The sequence below is a fragment of the Diceros bicornis genome, chromosome 29 (assembly GCF_020826845.1).
Source record: "Diceros bicornis minor isolate mBicDic1 chromosome 29, mDicBic1.mat.cur, whole genome shotgun sequence".
Taxonomy (NCBI): domain Eukaryota; kingdom Metazoa; phylum Chordata; class Mammalia; order Perissodactyla; family Rhinocerotidae; genus Diceros; species Diceros bicornis.
The window spans coordinates 28,349,544-28,373,141 of record NC_080768.1 but is presented as its reverse complement, the minus strand read 5'-3'; the positions used below and the strand labels follow the sequence as shown (position 1 = coordinate 28,373,141).

The following is a 23,598-nucleotide window of genomic DNA, read 5'->3' as shown; positions in this document are numbered from 1 at the left end:
CAACCAATTTTTCTAGCATTGAAATTCCAGAAGCGAATACATCAGGCTGAGACTGGAGGAGGGTTAGGGCCAAATGGTGGAGACATAGAAATTCAAATTAAGACAGTTTCTAAAATTTACGACAACTAGGGCAAATAATCGTTAGCTTATAAATAGAGTAGTGACAAGATCTAAGTGATAATTTTGGAAACTAATCTGACAGTGGCTTAAGGAGGAGGGAGACTCTAGAACAGTCAGAGCACTGTTGCAATAGAATGTACAGGCGGTGATGATGTCGTTCTGCACTACAGTGTTAGCATCTGAAATGTGATGGAAACGCTCAGTTCTGCAGTCAGTTACCGAGCTGCTGCTGTAGGCCAGGCACTAGAGAAGAGAACAGGCATAAAAGACTCAGAGAAGGGAGAATCAGTAACTGTATTTCATTGATTCCAAGGCACATTTAAAAAGTATATACAACACCTCTGAAATCAGGATATGTCCTTTAATCATGGTGCCTTGGATTTGGCAGAGTACAATATTTTTAGTAACTGATGAGATATAGGGGGGTGTTGAGAGAAGGAATCAGATTGACAACTCAAGACTTTGTCTGGATTATTGCTGGAAGGTGGTCCCTTTAATGGAAGGGGTAAATTTGCGAGAGGGATATGGTTTGGAACACAAAGTTAAGGCTCAGCTCTTAATATGTTGAGTTTGAAGCAAAGTAGAATTGTCTAGCAGGACAGTTCGAAATATGGAACTGGAACTTGGGGAGAAGGTCAAAACTGGAACGATCTATTTGGAAATCCTCCACAATGAGGGGAGAGTTGGTTAAAACCTTTGAAGAAAAAAGCAGAGAGAAGAGGGCCAAAGCTGAGCCAAGGGGTTCCCGCCTACATTTGGGAGCAGGAGAGTGAAGCAGAGCCAGTGAAGAGTCTATTTGTGAGAGCTGAGAAGATCTTAGTTCCTCAGAGAAATTTAATATTTATTTAGTCATCACTGCTCTTATTTCTACAGAGAAAATAAAAATGTTGACTTAGAAAAGATTTGGTTGGCAGCTTCCCAAGTGGAGACCTTAACAAAACTTGTCAAAGCAGAGTGTGAGGGCTGAGAAAGTGTTTGGTTCTTGCATAAAATGTTGTGATTATTGTACAAGACAAAGCTCAGTCTGTGTGATCTGTATTGCATTTTCCTGTGTAGGGGCCAGCCTAGGAATAACCAGTGATGGATTCTTTCAGCTGGAGGAGTTGCCTCGGTAAGCTGGTTTCCTTCCTGACCTCCATGTTCGTTCTTCCTCAGTCTCTCCTGCTAACGTTTCTTCTTCTTCCCCCTCCCAACCGTTAAATGGAGGCGTTTCCTGAGTTCTGTTCTCTCTCTTCTCTGCTTACGGCCTTGGGTGTCTCATCCACTAGTACCCCTCAGTAAACGACTCAGATCTTCCATGCTTTTGGTCAGAGGCGATTGCAGAGTTTTTAGAACCAGAATCAAGTACAGGGTGATTTTGAAGAATAAACAGTCAAGTTCTAAAACGATCCTCTTTCTTCAACTTGATAGAGCATCGGTTGATCATGTGTCTCAAGTAACTGATTCTGGTTTTGAAAGCAGCTAGTGCGGGGGATCTCCATAAATGAAGGCTCTGTCAGTCTCACAAAAATAGATTTTCTGAAATTGTCTTTTCTATGTTTTTGTCCAAATAATCTTAGTAAACTTCTGTCATTGATTTAGATACATAAAGAGAAAAGATATAATCAGGAAGATTGTTTCTGTAATTTTAAGAAGCTGCCAATTGCAGACTTTCTAGGTTAGAAGGATTCTTCCTTCACTCATGATAAAAGACGACCCCAGGAACTGGAGGAGGGACCCTGTTGGCCCAGGAACTGGCCTTTCTTTCCTTGTGAATAGCACTCATTCTGGAGTCATATTACTCAACTCTGCTGCTCTCTCAGCGGGTGCTGCCAATCCAATTTAAGGTCTTAATCCTGTGCTTTTGTAAAGGCTTTCACGGAGGATGACTAATAATCCACGCTCATACCTTTACCTTAAATCACCTGGAGCCGCAGACAGTTAATAAGGGACAAGAGGGCTTCTTTGCAGTCCCATAGCTGCGGTAAAATGTCCCATTGAGATATTCTGACCAGGCAATCTTCAGACTTCAAGAAAAGCAAACCGTTTTAAGATTTGCTATCTGCAGGGCATGGAAACGTGTTAGAGAACAGCCTTTCCTCCCTTGTGATCCACCCTGTACTGTTTGGTTTTAGGGTTGAATAATATGACATTTGTGACAATGTGTCCAGAAATGTGGTCATGACTAATCATGTTTAGATGATATAATTCAATCTAGACTCACCCTCAAAGAAGCTTCATTGTAAACATCTGTCCATTGACTATTTTAAAATCATTTATTAAACCTGCTAGCAGTACAGGTTTAATAAATGAATTTATGCATGTTGTAAACAAAAGACTCTGGGAACATAAGAAAATGAATTAGCAATTATGTGAATTTTGTTTTCTTTTTCTCTTAAGACTCCTTTATCATTGTTATGTTGGTAAATAAGTAAACAGAGAAAAAACAAATTCTGTAGGCAAAGTACCATGTTCTGTGGGTTGTGTGATTCAGTTTTTGCCCTCACTGGTTGGATGGAGGCTGAAATGTGGCCCCTGTGGAATGCTCTGGTACAGGTAGCTCTGAGGGCCATAATGAGGTAAAGAGAAGTACTTTGAGGATTTGGCGGGATATGAGATCATTTCCAGTGGATAATTCAGTGGTGAGAGGTGGAAGAAAGGTGCCTCGGGAGCTGAGAGGGGAAACACCGCACTCCTTGCAGTTCTCTGAAGAAGCCAACTTGTTTCATACCTATTTCTTGTATGTCCCTTCTGCTTGGAGTGTATCCCCCAACCTCTGCAAGAGCTGCTCGTCTTTCTGGAATCTGGAGCCATTTCAGAATCTGGAGTTTTCTTAGCCCTCTACCCTGCAAGAACTGACTGTTGACTGCCATGCTTCAACAGACCCAGGGCATGTTTCCCCTTAGGAATTCCTCAAGGGCAGGGACTGCTACTCATCCTGTTTAGTGCACTGCTTATCAAAAGTAATAATAATTAAGTGTTTGGGGAAGAAAGAGAAGATGCATAGAAAGAAGAAAAGAAAGAAGGAAGACCCAAAGAAAGGAAAAGGATCTTTCCTGTGTACTAGGAAAGAGGGAGATAGAGACGGAAGAAGAGCTATTTCATAGTTTCCAAACTATGTAGACATTTCTCTTTTCATACCCTGGGGTGTAGGATAAGAGGGTCCTTACCTATAACTTGCAGCCATGTGGATTCATACTTTATCCTCCATCTAGACCACAGCCCTCTGAAGGTAGGAACTCAACACGGGTACCTTACGTGTAGAAGGTACTAAAGAATGGTTTCCTTTATTCTTTCCTGATTGCTTACTTCTTACTCAAGCATTGGAACAATGGTAGAGGACCGTATTTGAAGCTTTAGAGAACTCCAGCCCTGAATGGGATAACTCCGGCCGAGGGGCACTTATTCTCTAGGCTGCAGCGTGGAAGTAGACATTATTGCGCTGGGGCCAGGATCACCTTCTCCACCATTGATTCAGACCTGCATCCAGCATTTATCTAGTGTTTAAGGTGTTTTCTTAGGGGGCCAGCCTGGTGGCGTAGCAGTTAAGCTTGCATGCTCTACTGTGGTGGCCCGGAGTTTGCAGGTTCAGATCCCGGGTGCAGACCAAGGCACCACTTGTCAGGCCATGCTGTGGCAGCGTCCCATATAAAGTAAAGGAAGATGGGCATGGATATTAGCCCAGGACCAATCTTCCTCAGCAAAAAGAGGATGATTGGCTACAGATGTTGGCTCAGGGCTAATCTTCCTCACCAAAAAAAAAAAAGATGCTTTCTTAGACCAAAATTTATGCAAGGAGCCTAGTTTTCATTCAGACCTATCCTACAAATGGCTTGCTTAAATTGGCCTTTAATCATATTGCAAAGACGGATAGAATTGAATAATGGTCAAGGAGAAATACTGAGCAGAGAAGAAAAATGGTGGTGAGAATTGCAGTGCTGATTTCAGTTTTAGGTGTAAAAATCATTGCATAACGGATCATCTCTAGTTTCAAAGGTTTTTTATTTTCTCTCTGAAGAAATGAAGCTGAAGAACTTTTAAAACAACTAAAAATGTATTTCCCTTCCACAAAGGGATATTTCCTACTTAAAATTGCCCTGTGGTATCTGGATGGGGTCTTGGAACAGAAAAAGGAAAGGAATGGAAGAACGGGTGAAATCTGAATGCAGTCTGGAGTTTGGTCAATAGAGTGTACCAGTGTCAACTCCTTAGTTTTGACAGTTGTACCATGGTTATGTAAGATGACTTGAGGAAGAATGGGGCAGGAGGTATACCAGAAATCTCTGTACTATCTTCTCAAGTTTTCTGTAAATCTAAAATTATTCCAGAATAAGTTTATTTAAAGAGATTAACCCTCTGCTCTCCTTGTAGCCGCAGTGTCATTGTTGGCGCGGGTTACATCGCTGTGGAGATAGCTGGGATCCTTTCAGCTCTGGGTTCTGAGACATCACTAATGATACGGCACGATAAGGTGAATTCTGTTGTTTTCCCTTCCCTTTCCTTGATGTTAATTTTTTAAAAAATCTACAGTGAGAATTTTCTCTTTCATTGTCATTAGAGACTAGGGTGCAAACCGTGTGGAGGTTGGTTGGGTTTGTTCCGCGTGGAGCTGCACAGAAGCTGTTTGAATGAGGCCTCGTGTCCTCCCCAGCTACCAGCTGCTACTTGATGATGATTTTGATTTGATCAAACTGGCTGGTGTTTTCATCATGAAGTGATAGACAATATTAGATACCTTAATAAGGAGATATGCAGGCTTAAATATAAATATTAGTTAAATTGAACAGACTACCAGGTTAATTTCTTATTCTGGAAATCAATTTCATATGCTCAGGTAGAGCGGGATTATTAACACTCAGTCAAAAAAATTTACCAAATTCTTTGCATTAAAAGGAAACTTATCCAAGATACTTGCATACCTATGTTCATGGCAGCATTATTCACAATAGCCAAGAGGTGGAAGCAACCCAAGCGTCCATTGACAAATGAATGGATAAACAAAAGGTAGTATATTTATACAATGGAATATTATTCAGTCTTAAAAAGGAAGGCCATTCTGACACATGCTACAACATAGTTGAACCTTGAAGATGTTAGTCTAAATGAAATAAGCCAGTCACAAAAAGACAAGTATTGCCTGATTCCACTTATATGAGGTATCTAGAGTAGTTAAACTCATAGAAATAGAAAGTCGAATGGTGGTCACCAGGGGTTAGGGGAAGGAGAAAATGGGGAGTTGTTGTTTAATGGGTACAGAGTTTCAGTTTTGCAAGAAGAAAAAGTTCTGGTGCTTGGTAGCACAACAATGTGAATATACTTAACACCACAGAACTGTACACCTAGAAATGGTTAAGTTGGTAAATTCAGTGTTACATGTTTTTTACCACAATAAAAAATAATAAAAAGGAAGCTTATAGATCATCTAATTGAACTTCATTTTGTAGGTGAAGAAGATAAGGCCAAGAGAGGTTTTGTGACTGCTAATTAATATCAAAACTGAGAGTCAGCTAAGGTCTCAGAAAGCCCAGGCCAATATTCTTTTTGCTAAAATGCTGCCTCCATGTTTGTCATTGCTTGATAAAGTTTTGCTTGATTAATCATGACTGAGCGCCATTGTGTTGTGGCACAGTATTGGAGCTGTCAGAGACATGGTGTGGGGCAAAAACAAGAATGTTGGCCTAAGGCTCTGGCTTTCCCTAACAAGTGTGTGACTTTGGCAAGTCATTTAATGCCTTTGGTATAGGACTTCCCTGATCCCTGACCACTCAAATGCTATGATTCAAATTCTTGATTATTTGAGTAAATGGAGGGAGATGAGGGAAACTGATAATCCTAGTCAGTGCATACTCCAAGGAACTTTCTGTTTGGCTTTGAGACTTGTCACATAATTAACCCCCAGGAGATTTATGTCCTGAATAATGTTTTTCATAGGTAAATGTTATTTTCCATTGCTAGAATATATCCAGTGAATTGGAAGGAAGGAGAATGGCAGGGAGATAATTTAAGTAAAGTAATTTAATATATAAATAAGCAAATAAACTGCCACAGTTTATCAGTAGAGTAGATAATTCTTGCATTTGGAAAATTGGCGGGGCCGGCCCGGTGGCGCAAGCGGTTAAGTGCGTGCACTCCACTGCAGCGGCCCCGGGTTCACCAGTTCGGATCCCAGGCATGCACCTACACACCGCTTGTCAGGCCATGCTGTGGCGGCGTCCCATATAAAGTAGAGGAAGATGGGCATGGATGTTAGCCCAGGGCCAGTCTTCCTCAGCAAAAAAAAAAGAGGAGGATTGGCAGATGTTAGCACAGGGCTGATCTTCCTCACAAAAAATAAAATAAAATTGGCTTGTTTGCAGAAAGCCACATGTACTTGGGCTTCCTGCCCTGCCCCTCTGCATCAGGCTCGTTCTCCCTCTTCTCCCTGTCCCCGTGTAACTCTTTTCTAGAACTATTCACGGAATAGTTCTAGAATAACTCATCACCTCCCTCCTTTATCCTGCTTGGAGACTGTCGCATGTGTGTTATCACAAAGAAATCTCTATGGGGCCGGCCCCGTGGCTTAGCGGTTAAGTGCGCGCGCTCTGCTGCTGGTGGCCCGGGTTCGGATCCCAGGCGCGCACCGACACACCGCTTCTCCGGCCATGCTGAGGCCATGTCCCACATACAGCAACTAGAAGGATGTGCAACTATGATATACAACTATCTACTGGGGAGAAAAAGGGAAAAAAAACCCCAAAAAACAAAGAAATCTCTAGAGAAAGAAAGAAGAGGCCTATGAGTAAAGAAAAGTTGCTATACAGTCAGCTATTATTTTAAAGAAGTCTCCTTAGGGTGGTAAATGGAATCTGTCATATAAACATTGAAATCCAACTGAAAATAATATTAATGGGAATTCTGAAAAAAGAACAACAATTCTGGCAGCAAAATCATAGATTAATTATGTCAATTCTATTTCTTATTTCAGTGATGTTAGGCTATAGAATTCATGTGACTTCTAATTAACTCAAGGCTATATAAGATTCTCCTTTTCCTTGAACTTCATAAAGGCAAGCAATAGGATAGATATTTCAGCATCGTAAGTGAAATTAACAAATGATAATGCTACTTATCTCTGGGCATATTAGATAATAACATTGCTTATTCATATAAGTGCCAAGTGCTTTTTAAATCTTACAGTTCTACTTAAATTAATACTATTCTGTTAATTCTATCCTATGACACTGTGTTCTGCAGGTTACTTATATATCTCAGATTGTTTCCTCGTTACCAGTTTTACTTGTCTTTAATTGGGTCTTCTTTTTTTTTTTTTTTAATAATTTTATTTATTTATTTTTCCCCCAAAGCCCCAGTAGATAGTTGTACGTCACAGTTGCATATCCTTCTAGTTGCTGTATGTGGGACGCGGCCTCAGCATGGCGGGAGAAGCAGTGTGTCGGTACACGCCCGGGATCCGAACCTGGGCCGCCAGCAGCGGAGCGCGTGCACTTAACCACTAAGCCACGGGGCTGGCCCTAATTGGGTCTTCTTTTGTTTGAAAGAGGCGTGATCACTCTCATTAGATGCATTGCCTTCTTTAATTAGTTTATCTGACTATTAAATCTGCTGCATTATCAATTCCGTGATCTCCCCTGTGCCTGATACCATCTTTGATGCTGCATTCCTTAAGTAGAATTAGGATAGACTTTCACCGATAATGTGGTGTAGGGAAAACGTGATTTTCCATTCCCTTTCCAATAATCTGCTTTTCTCCTGAGCATCCTCTTCCTCTTCCATCACTCTTAGCACCAGATCACCACAACCATCATCATCTCTGTCATCATCACCACCAAGTCCTCCCCAGATGTGTTTTCTGACACAGATCTGCTCTTGTGATTTGTGAGACTTGAGCATCACTCCAAGTGTATGCTGAGCCCTCGTCAGACGTGGTCCCTGTCTTCCAGAAGGAGTTTAACCCTCTCTAGCCTTATTCGCCATTTCTTTTCTTCAAATTTCTTTCATTCAAACTGGCCTGCTTGCTGTTCTCCTTTGTAACCTGGTCCCAACTCCTTGTATCTTTATGGACTCCTCTACTTAAGGTGCTTTCCCTTCCCAAGTCATTGAGATCAGTGCAAGTGCCGCACTCTCCACGAAACCTCCCCTGGTCTCTTCTCTGTAATTTCTGTCTCTTCCAAACCTCCTTATCTGCACATCCTTTAAGTTAATTATCAGTCTGCCTTTTATTCTAGTATTTTCTGTCTTCCACATAGTAGAGCTTAATAAATATTTGTTGATGGGATGAATGGATAAGCAAATTTGTGTTTGATCTCAGATTCATTTGCAAGAGTTACAGGTCTTTCTCCTCCACTGGAAAGGGAATAGAGATGTCAGCATGCATATTTATATCCTCCTAGCACCTTTTAGAGTAAATCCCACAAAACAGACACTGACTGCCTGTCTGTTAATTTAAAATAAAAGTAGTATTCTTTTTTTTTTTTTTTTTTGTGAGGAGATCAGCCCTGTGCTAACATCTGCCAACCCTCCTCTTTTTTTTTTTTTGCTGAGGAAGACTGGCCCTGGGCTAACATCCATGCCCATCTTCCTCCACTTTATATGGGACGCCGCCACAGCATGGCCTGACAAGCGGTGCGTTGGTGCGTGCCCGGGATCCGAACCGGCGAACCCCGGGCCGCCGCAGTGGAATGCACACACTTAACCTCTTGTGCCACCGGGCTGGCCCCTAAAAGTAGTATTCTGACAAAGACTAAGTGAATGATTGCTGTGAAAAAGGTGAAGTATAAGAATGTTGTTATAGCAGCGATGTTAAAGAATATGTAATTACCTTTTAAGACATAACTGACCAATTGCCCTGAACTTCCCACCTCAACCTGGTATTCTAAACTCAATTAAGAAAAAATAAAGTGTCCCCATAGATATGGAGGGGAGATTAGTGAACCTTAGTCCTGAGAGTATGAAGAGGCCGTATCTCTTGACTCTCCAGTTAGTGACGCTGTAAACTGATCTGAGACATGTGGCAAGAGAATGGCTTTCTACATCTTGTTCTCTATGCCTTCCCAGGATATATAGGCCTGTAAGGGGTAATGGAGCAGAAGTTGTCTGCTCTGGTAGGCACACAGTGGTCTTGGTGCCTTTAAATGGCCTCCACCATTTATTATGGTGGTAGGATGATGGAATGGGGAGAAGCCAGTGCATAACGTCGTGGAGAGAACTTGATCTGAAGAGTCAGACCCATCTCAATTTGAATCCTGGCTCTAGTACTTTCTAAAAGTCACTCCACTTCTTGGAGTCTCAGCTTCCTCATCTGAAAAAAAATAGGAATAATGTCTCCTACCCCATAAGATCATTAGAAGGATTTGAGAGTAAGTAGATAGATGGATAGACAGATATTCTCTAGAACAACACCTAGCATTCCAGAAAAAAAAGGCATAGTATTCTCAACTTTATTGGGAACTTTAGTTGGAATGGATCCCACATTTACCAAATTTATTTATTTATTTATTTATTGATGAATAGTAAATTGATTTATTGGTTAAACTAGCAATTTTGGAGCTGCCTGACAACAGTATAAAATAGATAATTCACCAGAAACTGGCTTCTAGATTTCAATTTTAATTACTTTGAAACAACGTAATTTAGTACTAAATGTTTAAACACCCATTTTAATTTCTAAACTGTGAAATCAGCATCATTTATATCTAATCAGCTATACAAAACTCATCCATTTCTCTTTTGAGAAAACACAGTAGAGATCACAAAGAATAACGGGGTGACTACTAATTAAAGGTCATGTTTACTAATCTAGCACCATAATTCCAGTCTTAGGACCTCCCAAGCAGCTGGAAGGAAGAAGGGCAGAGGTGAGGATGCTGGAGAAGTAAGGGTAGTTCTTAATTGTGGCCCCAGTTGTGCTCTAAGGCAACGCAGGGTCCAGCAAAGAAGAAACGCGCTGAGGCTGGAGATGAAAACAAAAGCTTTTGGTTGAGATGGTAAAGGAGGCCCTCAAGAGCAGCAGAATCAGTACATCCAGAAGGCAGTGCTGGAGTCGGCCTCATGAACTAGGGGGTTTCTTCTTGGCATCCAAGTCCTTTTTAAAATCTTCAAGTTTTTTAGCCAGGTTTGGTATGTCATAGTTCTGAGCCAGACACATTCCAACCATGTTGCCAAAAGCAAATCCAAGCAGGAACTGGAGCATGATGTCGGCCGGGAGGGCGCGAAGGAAGGGCGGCTGCGTCCCGCGCGCCGGTCACAGCCTGCCTCCCCGGCGCGACGGGCAGAACCCGTCTTCGGCTTCCAGGTCACGCCCCACATTTACCAAATTTAGAACCCTAAAGTAGTTCGAGATCTTAAACAAATACTAAGACTAGTATAAAATTACAAAGAAGAAATCTCCAAGGCCACACTGTTCACTTTTCTACCTATGTAAGGAGATTTTGCTAGAGAATCTTCCCTAAAGTCATATCAGAGGGAAAGCTGACCCTGGAATACTGAAAGGAGAAAGAGAATTTCTGGTCCCCAGACTTCTGAGAAGAAAAGCAAGCTTGGGAGGAGAGGAATGGGGTGAAGACAGCAGAGGCCTGAGGGTTGCCTATCGATTTAACTCTAAAACAAGAGTTGAAGTCAGATGTAATACAGACATTGGTGGTAACGTAGGAAAACAGATTTATTAAAACTCCACTCACAATGTGTCCATGAATGAAGAAGGAGATGAGAGGGAGGATGATACTAGAATTTCTCTCCCAAGTTGGTAGCATATCTTTAATCAAGTTTTATTCCTTTCCGTCTGTCTGCTGTCGCTGTTTATATACAGGTACTTAGAAATTTTGATTCAATGATCAGTTCAAACTGCACCGAAGAGCTGGAGAATGCTGGCATAGAGGTGCTGAAGTACTCACAGGTATGACCGAGCCCAGGACACGCTTACAGCCTTTAGTTGTCTGTCTGTCGTGAATCATACTTTTTGCTTCTGGCTTTACCCCATTATATTTATAAACACAAACTCTATGTTTACCGCAGTCAATTTACTCCTTTCTAGAGTACTACCAATTCTTTTCTTATCCTAAGAAGATGTTTTTCACATTAGTGTTTTAATGAAGTGAAGGTATAAAAGGTTAGAAATCTGGTAGTTGAGTTTAGTTTAGTTAGAACTAAAACTTTAATTTTTGTTCTCAAATGCCTTATTGAACACGCTTATTTTTCAGGTTTATTTTTATCTTTCAGGAAATATAATGGAATGTGTTTTTAAAGCATACCCTTTTGGGTTTTGCAAATGGAAAGAATTACAACATACTTTACTTCTCAGGGGATTACCTAAATTTCCGTTTTCCTGGAGCATTAGCCTTGTAAAAATGATTTTTTCCCCCCACAGTTTTGCCCTTTCGGAATAGGCCAAATCAAGTAAAATAATAAATGTGAATATGCTTTATGAAGGTAAAAGTGCTAGACTGGTGGTGGGGTCAATATCAGACTCACCTTGGGACCTTCACTAAACTACGTATGTGCTCAACTCTTCTGACGTGATTCCTACCCTCCCTCTCCCATTCTGATTAAGAGTGTCCGGGGAGGAGCAACAACTGTGCAGTTTGAAAGAGTTTGTTAATGGTGATGCTACAGCCCATTTCCTGCCTGCATTCCAGTTGCACATCACTGTGCTTATATTTATGACTTAAAATTTTATCACAGTTTTTGAGAAGTACACTTATTATACTTGGTTTTTAAGCTGAGCGTCAAGGTGGTGACATGAGCTGACATTTCTGGCCATTGGCTGGGTGATTTGAGGCAGCCTAGGAAACAACCTTGGCTCCAGGGAGTTCTGGTGGCCTTGGGGCAAAAGTAAATCTGTCAGAGTGGAACATTCATGTGTAGGATTCAGGGGGTTTTTTTAAACGTTAAAAATTCTGTTTTCCTCTTTATTTGCTTTCCTGCCTCTCACCCCATCCCTCAGTTAACACATTTTATTTGCCAATAGGTCACAGAAGTTAGAAAGACTTCCTCAGGCCTGGTGCTCTCCGTGGTTACTAAAGTTCCTGGTGGGGAGCACACCTCGAGCTCCATTCCAGGTGTTGACTGCCTGCTCTGGGCCATTGGGCGGGACCCGAATTCCAGGGACCTGAATTTAAACGCACTGGTAAGCTGATCTAGTCTGCCTAAAACGTTCTTGAAGCTGTTAGTGATCCTGTGGTTCCCCACACCTCCTGACACCCAAAACTTGGGTGGGTACCGTTGGATTCTTTTCTGTTTATTCGGTGTGTTACTCAACCAGGTCTGTTTTGCCTGTTGCATAGAAAGCCAATCACCTAAACAACGAGTTTGCAAAGAGAAAGGGTTTTAATCACAAGGCAGCCAAGCAAGGAGGCAGGAGAAAAAGTCTCAAATCTGCCTCCCCCAAAAATGGGGATTAGGGATATTTATGGGGCAGGGGGCAAAGTGGTCTGAAGTGTGAGGATGGGTGATGGGAGGTAAGAAGTGAGGGAACTGATGACCTGTGCAGGTGTAGTCAAGCTTCATGGCCCTTCATAGGAGGCATGTTCACAAAATGGTGGTGTTAGCATGATCCGAGGGTGGGGCTTTCAGCCCTTTAACATCAAGAGGGTCACTTCTCAGGTGTTTGCACAGGCCTGGTTGATGGGTTGGTGATCTCAACTGGCCTAAACTGGCCGAGAGGGGTCCTAATTCCTGAAAAACAGTTCAAACATCCATTACCATGGTGACCCAGGCACCAGGGAGATGTTATCTATAGGAACCTAGTGGGAGTCAGATAGTATATTATGTAAGCAGCACAGTTAACAATGAGTGGGCAAACAACTAAAAGTTATAATTAATAATTGCAAAAAACACTTCAGTTACGCCACCTAATCATTAATGGCTAACTGTTCCCTGATTTCACGTGACCAGTTTGTCATCAGATCCCATTGCTTCTTCCTTTGAAATTAAAAAAAAATTGTTTTCCCTTTCTAGTGTCATCACTCTAGATCAGGTCCCTGCCACCTCTAATCTAGATTGTCCAGGAGTTTCCTGACTAGCCTCGCCTCCTTATAGATTTCCTTGTTGCCATGATACCTGTGTCTTTAAAGCCCTATAATTATTCCTTACTGCCTGCAGCTCTAATCCCGATTGGTGGGTGTGTAACTCGTTCTGGATAGTGTGGCACTCAGGGATGGGAACACATGTGATGCTCATCTACCAGTGCTATAATTAGCATTCTTATTTGTCCTTTTAAATTTCGAAGAAAAGTCTGGGATGGCAGCTTGGGCACGGGTCCCAGAGTTTGACCCAGTTTTGAACTTTAGTTCTATTACTTGTCAGCTGCATGGCCTTAAGCAGCTTAATTACTCTTAAGTTTCAATTGCTTCATAAATATGGGAATAAAAATAGTACTTACCTCATTGGATTATAGAGAAGAGTGAATGAAAAATCCCAAGTAATTCGCTTAGTAATAAACCAGCAGGTTTACAGTATAAACTCCACAAATGTTAACCAGCTGCTGTTGATGATAATGGTGATTTTTCTGATTTGCTATACTACTTTACGAGTAATAATAGAATATTTTATGTTTGAGATTTATATATTTGATGGAGCTTCTTAAGCAGTGTGTAACATTTTGATTTATGTTCTAATATTAATATCTGTTATAATGTGGATTCCTGTTTCATTTCTATAAAAGATGTTTTTCAGCATTTAAAAAAAAATATCCATGGGGCCGGCCCTGTGGCATAGTGGTTCAGTTTGGCACACTCCACTTCAGCAGCCCAGGTTCACAGGTTCAGATCCCAGGCTTGGACCTACACCACTTGTCAGCCATGCTGTGGCATCGACTCACATACAAAATAGAGGAAGCTTGGCACAGATGTTAGCTCAGGGTGAATCTTCCTCGGAAAAAAAAATATATAAATATATATCCAGGGAGATTTTATTTGTTTTTAATCTTACCGTTCAGTGAAATTTAGTAAAACTAGTTGTCTATTTTCATATTAAAACTAGCTATCCAGCTTTTCACCTTTCAAGAGATATTTTGCCACTGTACAGATACAGGGATTGGTAGGTCCAGTTTTCAACTATATTTGCTGAATTTTTACAAAATGAGGCAAAATTTTTCAGTCTCATTCAATGTTAGGATATATTTATATAATGCAGATTGAATGATTACCTTGTATAGTTCTTGTCAGCATGTTACTAACCTAATTTAATCTTGCCAACAACTCTTTGAGGGGTAAAGATTAGGAAACCAGGGACACAGAGATAATAGATAATTCACCAGGCTGTAAACTCCGTGGGGTAAGGAGGATATCTGTATTACCTACCATTGTATTCTCAGTGACTAACTTAATACCTCATTTGTACTAGAAGCTCAAATACTTGTTGACAAATAGGTAATTATACAAGATTTCGTAATTAGCAAGTGGTGGGGCTGGTATTTGAACCCACGTCTATCTGGTTCCAAAGGGTGTACTGGTAACCACTGTGTTACCTACTTCCTACTTCTGCTGTCTGTCTGCTTGTCACATGAGAGTATATACACTTGGAATCTGCAAAGCCACAAGCTAAGCATGACACACCCTCTTGGAGCAAAAATTTGATTTGATGTATAGGAAAAAAAGTTGGTTAAAGGAAACGAGTATTTTTTTAGAGTAGAATGCAAAATTGACTTGGATTTTTTAAGATAAAATGGTAAGCTTCAAAGAAATCTGCTTTTGATGACTGCTTCAGGCTGTGCCCCTCTAAGGGATGTTAGCCTGCTTCAGGAGGAGTGTTTCAGTGGGAAAAGTTGAAAAGCATTGTCTTAGGTGGACTCCACAGGGATAGCAAGTAGCACAGTGACGTCGAGTGATTCCTTTTCCTGTTTACCTGGCCACTTGAATTGTACATTGCAAAGTCAAATCCTGTTAAAACATCTCAAAATTGGATAAAATATTTACCTTTTAAATTAAGCAAAAGATATAAAAACTTGCCAACTTGCTAAGTTGTTTTTCGTCTTTCGGTTGAGTCTTGTGGTTTCTTAGAGATTCAGGCTGACGAGGTGCCTGAAATGAGGTAGAAGAGATTTGATCTGCCGTTTTTTGTAGATAGGCCAAATATTTACATGATATCCTGTCACAATTTTAGGGGATCCAAACTGATGACAGAGGTCATATCATAGTAGATGAATTCCAGAATACTAATGTAAAAGGTGTCTACGCAGTTGGGGACGTGTGTGGAAAAGCTCTCCTTACTCCAGGTAATGTATCTTGTGTTCTTGTGTGTTGTATACAACTGTTCACCTCTTCACAGTCAAATCAGCTTAAGCGAAGTTAAAGGGATGAGTGTAAAAATGGTAAAAATGTATTAAAACAGATGTTGGTTGGGTACCTGACATTTTCTGAATAAAATTCATTTTTCCTTAAAAGACTTAAAAAAATGCTTAGTGAAGACTGAAATTTTTACGTGGATGATACGGTCACCCTCTGAAGAACACTGTAAGTTAGAATCCGAGTTGTGTGTGGTGGCAGTGGAAGGAAGTGGCTTTGGAAAGAAGTAATGTAGAGTGACATTTTTATGTGACTATTTAATCTTTTTTTTTTTTTTAAGATTTTATTTATTTATTTTTTTACCCCTCAAAGCCCCAGTAGATAGTTGTATGTCACAGCTGCACAGCCTTCTAGTTGCTGTATGTGGGACGCGGCCTCAGCATGGCCGGAGAAGCAGTGCGTCGGTGCGCACCTGGGATCCGAACCCGGGCCGCCAGCAGGGGAGTGCATGCACTTAACCACTAAGCCATGGGGCCGGCCCAGTGACTATTTTATCTTGATACAACCAAGATTGATTCCTGCCTTACACACTGCGCCCCACCTCGACGGCCCCCCGCCTCCCCCACCTCAGGCCTGCTTCCTGAGTTAACTGGCACTGGCACCGTTTCAAGCTCTTTGTCCCACTTCCCTCTATTAACGACATCACTCTGTACCCCTCTGGGACCTCACCAATCTTTCCAAAATGGCCCGGGTCTTACCTCAGAATGGAAACTTATCCCAGTCACATACCCAAAGCCTTTTAGCTTCTTTAGGAAGTTCTCTTAACAAAACCAAAATAACAAGCCAAGTTTCAAAAACTTTATAACATAATCTAACAATTAAAATTATATCAAAGTGAGGAAAATTTCTTATGTATCCTACTGATACCCTATTTTGGAAAAAAAAAACCCTGTCAATTTGAAACCAGTAAAATTAATAGCTGGTGCTTTTACTGAACTCAGGCATTTTTTCTAAAAGACTGTTAGGAATGAAAATAGGCAAGGGGAGTAAACTTTAAAAATATAATAAGAGGGGCCGGTCTGGTGGCATAGTGGTTAAGTACGCGTGCTCCACTGTGGCAGCCCAGGGTTTGGATCCTAGGCGTGCGTGATGCACCACTTGTCAAGCCATGCTGTGGCAGCATCCCATATAAAGTGGAGGAAGACGGGCATGGATGGATAGCCCAGGGCCAGTCTTCCTCAGCAAAAAGAGGAGGATTGGTGACAGATGTTAGCTCAGGGCTAATCTTCCTCCCCCCCACCAAAAAAAAAATATATATATATAAAATAAGAAATAAAAATAATTAAAAAGATAGACTTAGGGGCCAGCCCTGTGGCATAACAGTTAAGTGCGTGCGCTCTGCTGCTGGCAGCCCAGGTTTGGATCCCAGGCGCACACCGATGCACCGCTTGTCAGGCCGTGCTGTGGTGGCGTCCCACATAAAGTGGAGCAAGATGGGCACAGATGTTAGCTCAGGGACAATCTTCCTCAGCAAAAAAAAAAAAAAAAAAAAGAAGAAGATTGGCATGCATGTTAGCTCAGGGCTGATTTTCCTCACAAAAAAAAAAATAGACAAAAAAAATCTTAGCGTGAACCGAATGTGGTTATAAAGTAGAACTTAACATGCTCAAAACCAATATAATTTTCTCTGTAAATATTGTGTCAAAAAGCTGATATCCTCATTAAGTAGATAACTACTGCCAGATGGTTGGAAACTTGTAAATGTGTCCTTTTTTTTTGTCATAGTAGAATGTACAAAATTCACATAAGCCGATAGTTTTGAATTGTTAGCTAAGGCAATGATACGTCTTCATTATATTGAACTAGATATTACAATGGGCATTGGAGTAAAACTTTGTCACAACTAGTATGTTAAGCTGGATGGATAAATGGTTAGTAGAACAATTCTCCTGTGTTAAAATGAGCAGTAAGCTAAACACTGATTTTAAAATATCTTTGTAGTTGCAATAGCTGCTGGCCGAAAACTTGCCCATAGACTTTTTGAATGCAAAGAAGATTCCAAGTTAGACTATGACAACATCCCCACAGTGGTCTTCAGCCACCCACCTATTGGGACAGTGGGACTCACGGAAGGTAGGTATTTAAAAATGAAGGTCATTTATGGTTTCCTTCCCTCCCCTCAACTTTAGGTGTCTGTTGGCTGACTAAATCCATCTCAGCCCCCAGGTTACACTTCTTTTTGGTTGGCCTCTTATCACAGTTCCAACTTCCTCACCGACTGCTTATTCTTGGAGAGTGTAATTCCTTTCCCCACACCATCCTGTCTATCTCCTTGACTTTTTTTTTTAGCTTTTTTATTTGAACTAATTTCAAATTTAAAGAAAAGTTGTAAAAATAGTACGAAAGACTCTTGTATACCCTTAACATTTTTGCTTTATTATTTTCTCTCTACACACACACACACACACACACACACACACACACTCTGCAGTATCTATTTCCTAAGAACAAGACTGTTTTCTAGAGAAACACAATGCAGTTTTCAAAGGAGAACATTTAAATCAATACAAAATTATCTAAACTTTAGACCTCATTCAAATTTTGAATTATCTCAAATAATGTCATTTTTAACATTTTTTTCGCAAGTCAAGGATTCAGTCCAGGGTAATGCATTGCATTTAGTTTTCATACCTCTTTGGTCTCCTTTAATGAGAGAGAAAATTCCTCAGGCTTTCTCTTATTTCATGACACCGGCATTCATCTTGTAGAATGTCCCTCATTGTGATTTTGTTTGACCGGCATTCATCTTGTAGAATGTCCCTCATTGTGATTTTGTTTGCTATTTCCTCATGATTTGATTCAGGTTCTGTATTTCTGGCCATCTCTGTCTTTGATAGCTCAGTGGAATTGTTGAGGTTTTTGATAGATGCTTTTTTTTCTGTGCATTATAGATGAGGCCATTTATAAATATGGAAAAGAAAATGTGAAGATCTATTCAACCACCTTTACCCCAATGTATCATGCAGTTACCAAAAGGAAAACAAAATGTGTGATGAAAATGGTTTGTGCCAACAAAGAGGAAAAGGTATGGGAAAAATCCAGTAAACAAGAGAGTGTCTTTAAGGATGGCAGAGAGGGAGGGATTCTGGTGAGGTGAGGAGAGAGGAGACCAAGTAGGTAAGCCTTCTCTGATTCAACTGGGGCAGTCCCACTTTTATCTGTCTATATATAGTGCAGTGCTCCATAATATTTCATTTACAAAGAAGGTTCCACTGCTTTTAAAACATAAGAGGGAAAGGTTGAAAACCACAAAAAGCTCACTGTCATTGACCAATAGCCCAGAATATATAGGCAACTCAGAAATATTGGTAAGTGTAAGAATTTAATGTAGGAGAAATTTAGATTTAACATAACCAATCAGTGAGGAAAAGGAAGTTTATTCAGTAAAACTTTCTGAGATAATCAATTACCTATTTTTGGTTAACATGTTGAGAAACTACCAAGCTGTTTTCCAAAGTGGCTGCACCATTTTGTGTTCCCCTCAGTAATGTATGAGGGTTCCGGTTCCTCCACATCCTCACCAATGCCTGTTACAGTCTTTTTTTTTTTTTTGCTGAGGAAGGTTTGCCCTGAGCTAACATCTGTTGCCAATCTTCCTCTATTTTATATGTGAGCTGCCGCCACAGCATGGGTACTGATAGATGGCCTACATCACTGATAGAGTGGTGTAGGTCCACACCTGGGAACCAGACCTGAGCCGCTGAAGCAGAGCATGCAGAACTCAACCACTAGGCCACTGGGGCTGGCCCATTGTCTTGTTTATTACGGCCATCCTAGTGGATACAAAGTGGTATCTCATTGTGATTTTGGTTTGAATTTGAACAGGTTTTTTTAAAAAATAAGTTTTGAAATAGATTTTGTTTTGGTATTTGGTCAGCCCGTTGAACTGTTTCTAAAAATTAAATTAGATATTAAAGGTGGAAATTAGCAATATACCGTGGGAACATGGCTCTGTGTGTGACAGTGGCTTAAATGAAGATGGAGATGTAGTTTCCGACTTGTCCTATCAAGAAGGGCATAGTCTGTATCTGATTCTGTGGCCATGTACACCAAAAGCCACAAGACATGGTCCTTGGCTTACAGAAATCAGTGTCACTGATGATTGACAGAAGCAGAGAATCAGCAAAGAGAAGAAAGTAAGTAGATTGACAGCAAAACAAAGGTTGCTGTTTCTTGGCCCTGAACGTTCCTCAGTAGCCTAAGATTTCCAGATATTGAATCTGTAAGGTTCCTGCTTATCTCTTCATATCAGTTATTTCTTCATACCAGTTATCATTCATTCATTTGATAAACATTACCTGACAGTACACTAAAGACTAAGAACTGGATATGGAAAGGAATAATATAAAGTTCCTGCCATCACCAGAGGCTCTTTGTAAATTCAATTTAGATCACAGTATCTAAAAATCTGGCTGCGTTTAATGTATATACAGTATGTAATTTGGGATTATTTTGTTTTAAATTGAGGTGTACTTTTTTTTTTTTCCGCTGAGGAAGATCAGCCCTGAGCTAACATCCATGCCAATCCTCTTTTTTTTTGTTGTTTTTTTTGCTGAGGAAGACTGGCACTGAGCTAACATCTGTGCTGATCTTCCTCCACTTTATGTCAGATGCCGCCACAGCATAGCCTGACAAGCAGTGCGTCGGTGCGCGCCCGGGATCCGAACCCGGGCCGCCAGCTTCGAAGCGCATGCACTTAACCACTACACCATGAGGCCGGCCCCTGGATGTACTTTTTTTTTAATTGTAAAAAACACATTATGTAAAATTTAGCATCTTAACCATTTTTAAGTGTACTGTTCAGTAGTATTAAGTATATTCTTGATTTGTTTTTGTTTATGTTTTTGTTTTGCTTTGTTTTTGAGGAAGATTGGCCCTGAGCTAACATCTGTTGCCCATCTTCCTCCTTTTTTCCTTTTTTCTCCCCAAAGCCCCAGTAGATAGTTGTATGTCATAGTCGTACATCCTTCTAGTTGCAACTATGTGGGACGCCGCCTCAGCATGGCTTGATGAGCGGTGCGTAGGTCCGAGCCCAAGATCCGAACCGGCAAACCCTGGGCCACCAAAGTGGAGCACACGAACTTAACTGCTATGTCACTGGGCAGGCCCCTTGATTTGTTTTTAAACAAAATATTTTTGTAGCTAAGTTTTCTGTTCTCTAACTTTGTTTTTCAACGGACTATTTACCCTAAAAGTCTTTGCTGAAGGTGAACATTAACTAATAGTTTAAAAATATATCAAGAAACCTCACAGGAAAATGTGATTTGACACAAATGCCTCCTTTACAGTCCTTCACACAGTCATCCAGCATGTTATGGACTGAGTGCCTCCTAAGGACCATCTTTGTGCTCGGCCGTACAGATAGAGTGGGGAGCAAAAGCAGGCAAGGTCCCTTCCTTCTAGAGGGTAAAGTCTGCTGGGAAAGATGGACTGTAATTGTCCAGTCCCCAAATAAGTACAAGTTGCAGTGTGATAGAACCATGAGGGAGAAATATTGGCACTGAGAGATTCACATGATAGACAGTTTAACTTGGTCGGAAAGGCAGGTATAGCTATCTAAGGAATGAATGGGCTTTAACTCTTAAAAGAGGGGAGGAAAGATTGTCCAGACAGAGGGAACAACTTGTGCAAAGGAAAGAACGTGATAAATACTTAGGACAGAAGGAAAGCTGGCGAGGCTAGAGTGAGGAGAGTCTGAGGGGTTGCTGTGTGAGATGGGCTGGAGAGGGACATCGAGGCAGGACTATACCGGGCCATGTAGGCTGTGTTATGCCATATTAGGATAGAGGTGTAAGTTTTTTAGAGGTTTTAAAATATCGGGTATCTCTTATGGCTAATAAAAAATTTGTTAGTGCACCTAATAAAAAAATTTTACTTTAAGAAATTTTTCTCTTTTTTTTCCCAGGTGGTTGGGATCCATATGCAGGGCATTGGGTGTGATGAAATGCTGCAGGGTTTTGCTGTGGCAGTGAAAATGGGAGCAACAAAAGCCGACTTTGATAATACGGTTGCTATTCACCCTACCTCTGCAGAAGAATTGGTCACGCTTCGTTGAGAACCCAGAGACTCGTATGGCTGGCAGCTGGACCAGTAGATCTGCTGAGATGAACCAAATAGTCACATTTACTTACGTTCCCATTTTATGTATTGCTTTATTGTAATTAGGACCTTCTGATAGTGGACATGTTCAGTAAATAGTAGAACTTATTTATGGAATTGGAAATTTGTTTTGTTATCCAATGTTGATGTTCATTTGATCGCATCTCACAGTAGTTACTATTTTTAAGTTTTTATTAACAGCTCTGTGCTAGCTGGTTTTTCGTTTTATTCTTTTTTGTTTTTGTTTCAGCCTCATCCCAAGTATAAAACTATATGAAATATAGTTAAATTAATGTACTTGAATAAATACAGCTTGTTAATTTTTATAGAGGAAGATGACAGAAGCTCTTCACATTTAAATAATGCAAGTGCACAGAATCTTTTTTTATTTTGAAGCCAGTAGTGTGCTCTGCATATTGTCAAGCTGCTTCAAGGATGTGACCTTTCTCTGAAAGCATATAACATGACAGGCCTGCCTCCCTTATTTTATTCTTTCTTTTAAGTGATTAAAAATTGTTTGTGTTACTTTTATGAGATGAGGTACGTCAAACTCGGGACAGATTTGAGGAGGCTGGTTATATAAGTGAGGAACATTTTAGAAGTGATTCCTGCTTTCAGGAGAGGCACTCAAACACTTCAGAAGTCCCTTCCTCTGCTAAGAGTTCATAGTTCAATGAATGATTTCAATTTTTGTGTGTGTTCTTGTCATTTTATTTTTTCTGAAAATTTCTGAAATACTTCCAAAAATTTGAAAATAAAATCACAGCCTTTTCTTCTTATAAAATTTGTTGTTATGAATTTATGGGTAACAGTTTATTTTCTAAGAATATTTCACGTTGGGGGATCAGATGCCAACACTGAGCTGCCTTAAGTAGGTGTAAGGCCTTATGGGGAAGAAAAGAGATTTCTCTTTTATAAATAAAGACAAGAGGTATAAAAGAAACATTTAACAAATTTAATGGTTGGGTTGGAAGAACAGTCTAGAAATCACTTAAGTTTTTAGTATTTTATTTCCATTAGCTTTTACCAGCTAGGTAAGTGAGTTAAACTTTTCCATGGCTTTCATTAGTGACGTAGTGCTACTGAATTCTTTCATTAAGCTTTTACTGAATGTCTTTCTGGTTGGCCGTGGCCAGGTTGCTGCGCTGACTTTTTAAGTAGGTCCAATGTCAACGAAAGAAAAACACATGTTAGTAACTAGGTCATGTAACTGTTACAGCAAGAAAATAGGGCCTGAAAACCTGGACGTGGACCAACATAACCACTCCCCCTTCTTCTCTGCCAGCCTAAAAGGTAGTGGGCCAAGGTTCTGAGCTCCACTGACCTGGTGGGTTTCTCACTCTGCATAGGGCCCAAACTTGGAGTGTGACTCTGTAAGGAAAAGGGGAGGCCCCAGTAGTCACATGTACTCTGATACCATGTATTTTTTGTCTCATATCCTTTGAGATACCCACCTGTCTCTGGTTCTATAGTAACCCAATGTGGAAGTAACCTTTCCAAGTGGCAATCTTCATTTTCATCAGTCCTCAAGTCAGTCCAGCCTGTGAGGTGGTCTGGCCAACCAGCCTCCACTCCACAGAGCACTGGGGAAGGTAAAGATATACAAGGCAGCACCTTGTACAAAATCTGGCACATTGTAGGTGCTCAGTAGACATTGAAGGAAAGATGTGGTACTTGCTTTCAAGTAACCATATTGTCTAGAATAAGAAAATTCTACACAACTGCAATTCAAAGCAATGTGTTAAGCAAAGGGTGACTATTTGATTTATTGACTAAAATGGGACACTTTGGGGAATGAAAGAGGGCACTGTTAATTGGGACAATAGACACAAATTTGACTGTTGCAGGAACATGGGAGAGTGCCACCCTAGTTGGGCATTATTAGGTGGAAGTATACAAGTTCAGAGGAGGCAGAAAGGGCCATTTTGCTGGGAAGACTGAAGAAGGCTTTGAGAAAGAAAGGTTATGTAGGATTTGGAATTTGAGGATTGTGGAGTTGAAGGTCAGGACGTGGGGAAGGTACAGTGAGGCAAGTTGGCCAAAGTGTACATGAGAAATGATAGCGTTCAATTTGGCTGGAGCGTAAGAATGCAAATACATTTTGTGTGGAATGTGGAATGTT

The 23,598-nt window shown here is 40.7% G+C and overlaps 2 protein-coding genes across 2 annotated transcripts in view; one reads left to right on the top strand and one right to left on the bottom strand.

Annotated features, from left to right (window-relative positions):
- The window catches only part of GSR (glutathione-disulfide reductase), a 45,736-nt gene extending 23,476 nt beyond the window's left edge, over positions 1 to 22,260 (top strand). The window contains exons 6-13 of the mRNA XM_058525154.1: positions 1,177 to 1,231; positions 4,471 to 4,570; positions 10,904 to 10,990; positions 12,062 to 12,220; positions 15,196 to 15,307; positions 17,319 to 17,450; positions 18,269 to 18,402; positions 21,283 to 22,260. Coding sequence (XP_058381137.1) covers positions 1,177 to 1,231; positions 4,471 to 4,570; positions 10,904 to 10,990; positions 12,062 to 12,220; positions 15,196 to 15,307; positions 17,319 to 17,450; positions 18,269 to 18,402; positions 21,283 to 21,432 — 929 coding nt within the window. The 3' untranslated portion in view covers positions 21,433 to 22,260. The remainder of the gene's footprint in view (positions 1 to 1,176; positions 1,232 to 4,470; positions 4,571 to 10,903; positions 10,991 to 12,061; positions 12,221 to 15,195; positions 15,308 to 17,318; positions 17,451 to 18,268; positions 18,403 to 21,282) is intronic.
- On the bottom strand, positions 9,686 to 10,325 carry LOC131394006 (short transmembrane mitochondrial protein 1-like). Its single transcript, XM_058525155.1, has one exon. It carries the CDS (start codon positions 10,286 to 10,288, stop codon positions 10,145 to 10,147), a length of 144 nt encoding a protein of 47 aa, XP_058381138.1. The 5' UTR covers positions 10,289 to 10,325; the 3' UTR covers positions 9,686 to 10,144.
- Positions 22,261 to 23,598: the final 1,338 nt, after the last annotated feature.

Excerpts from the sequence above, each read along its gene's own strand:
- LOC131394006 (XM_058525155.1), bottom strand. The coding sequence starts at position 10,288 with ATGCTCCAGTTCCTGCTTGGATTTGCTTTTGGCAACATGGTTGGAATG.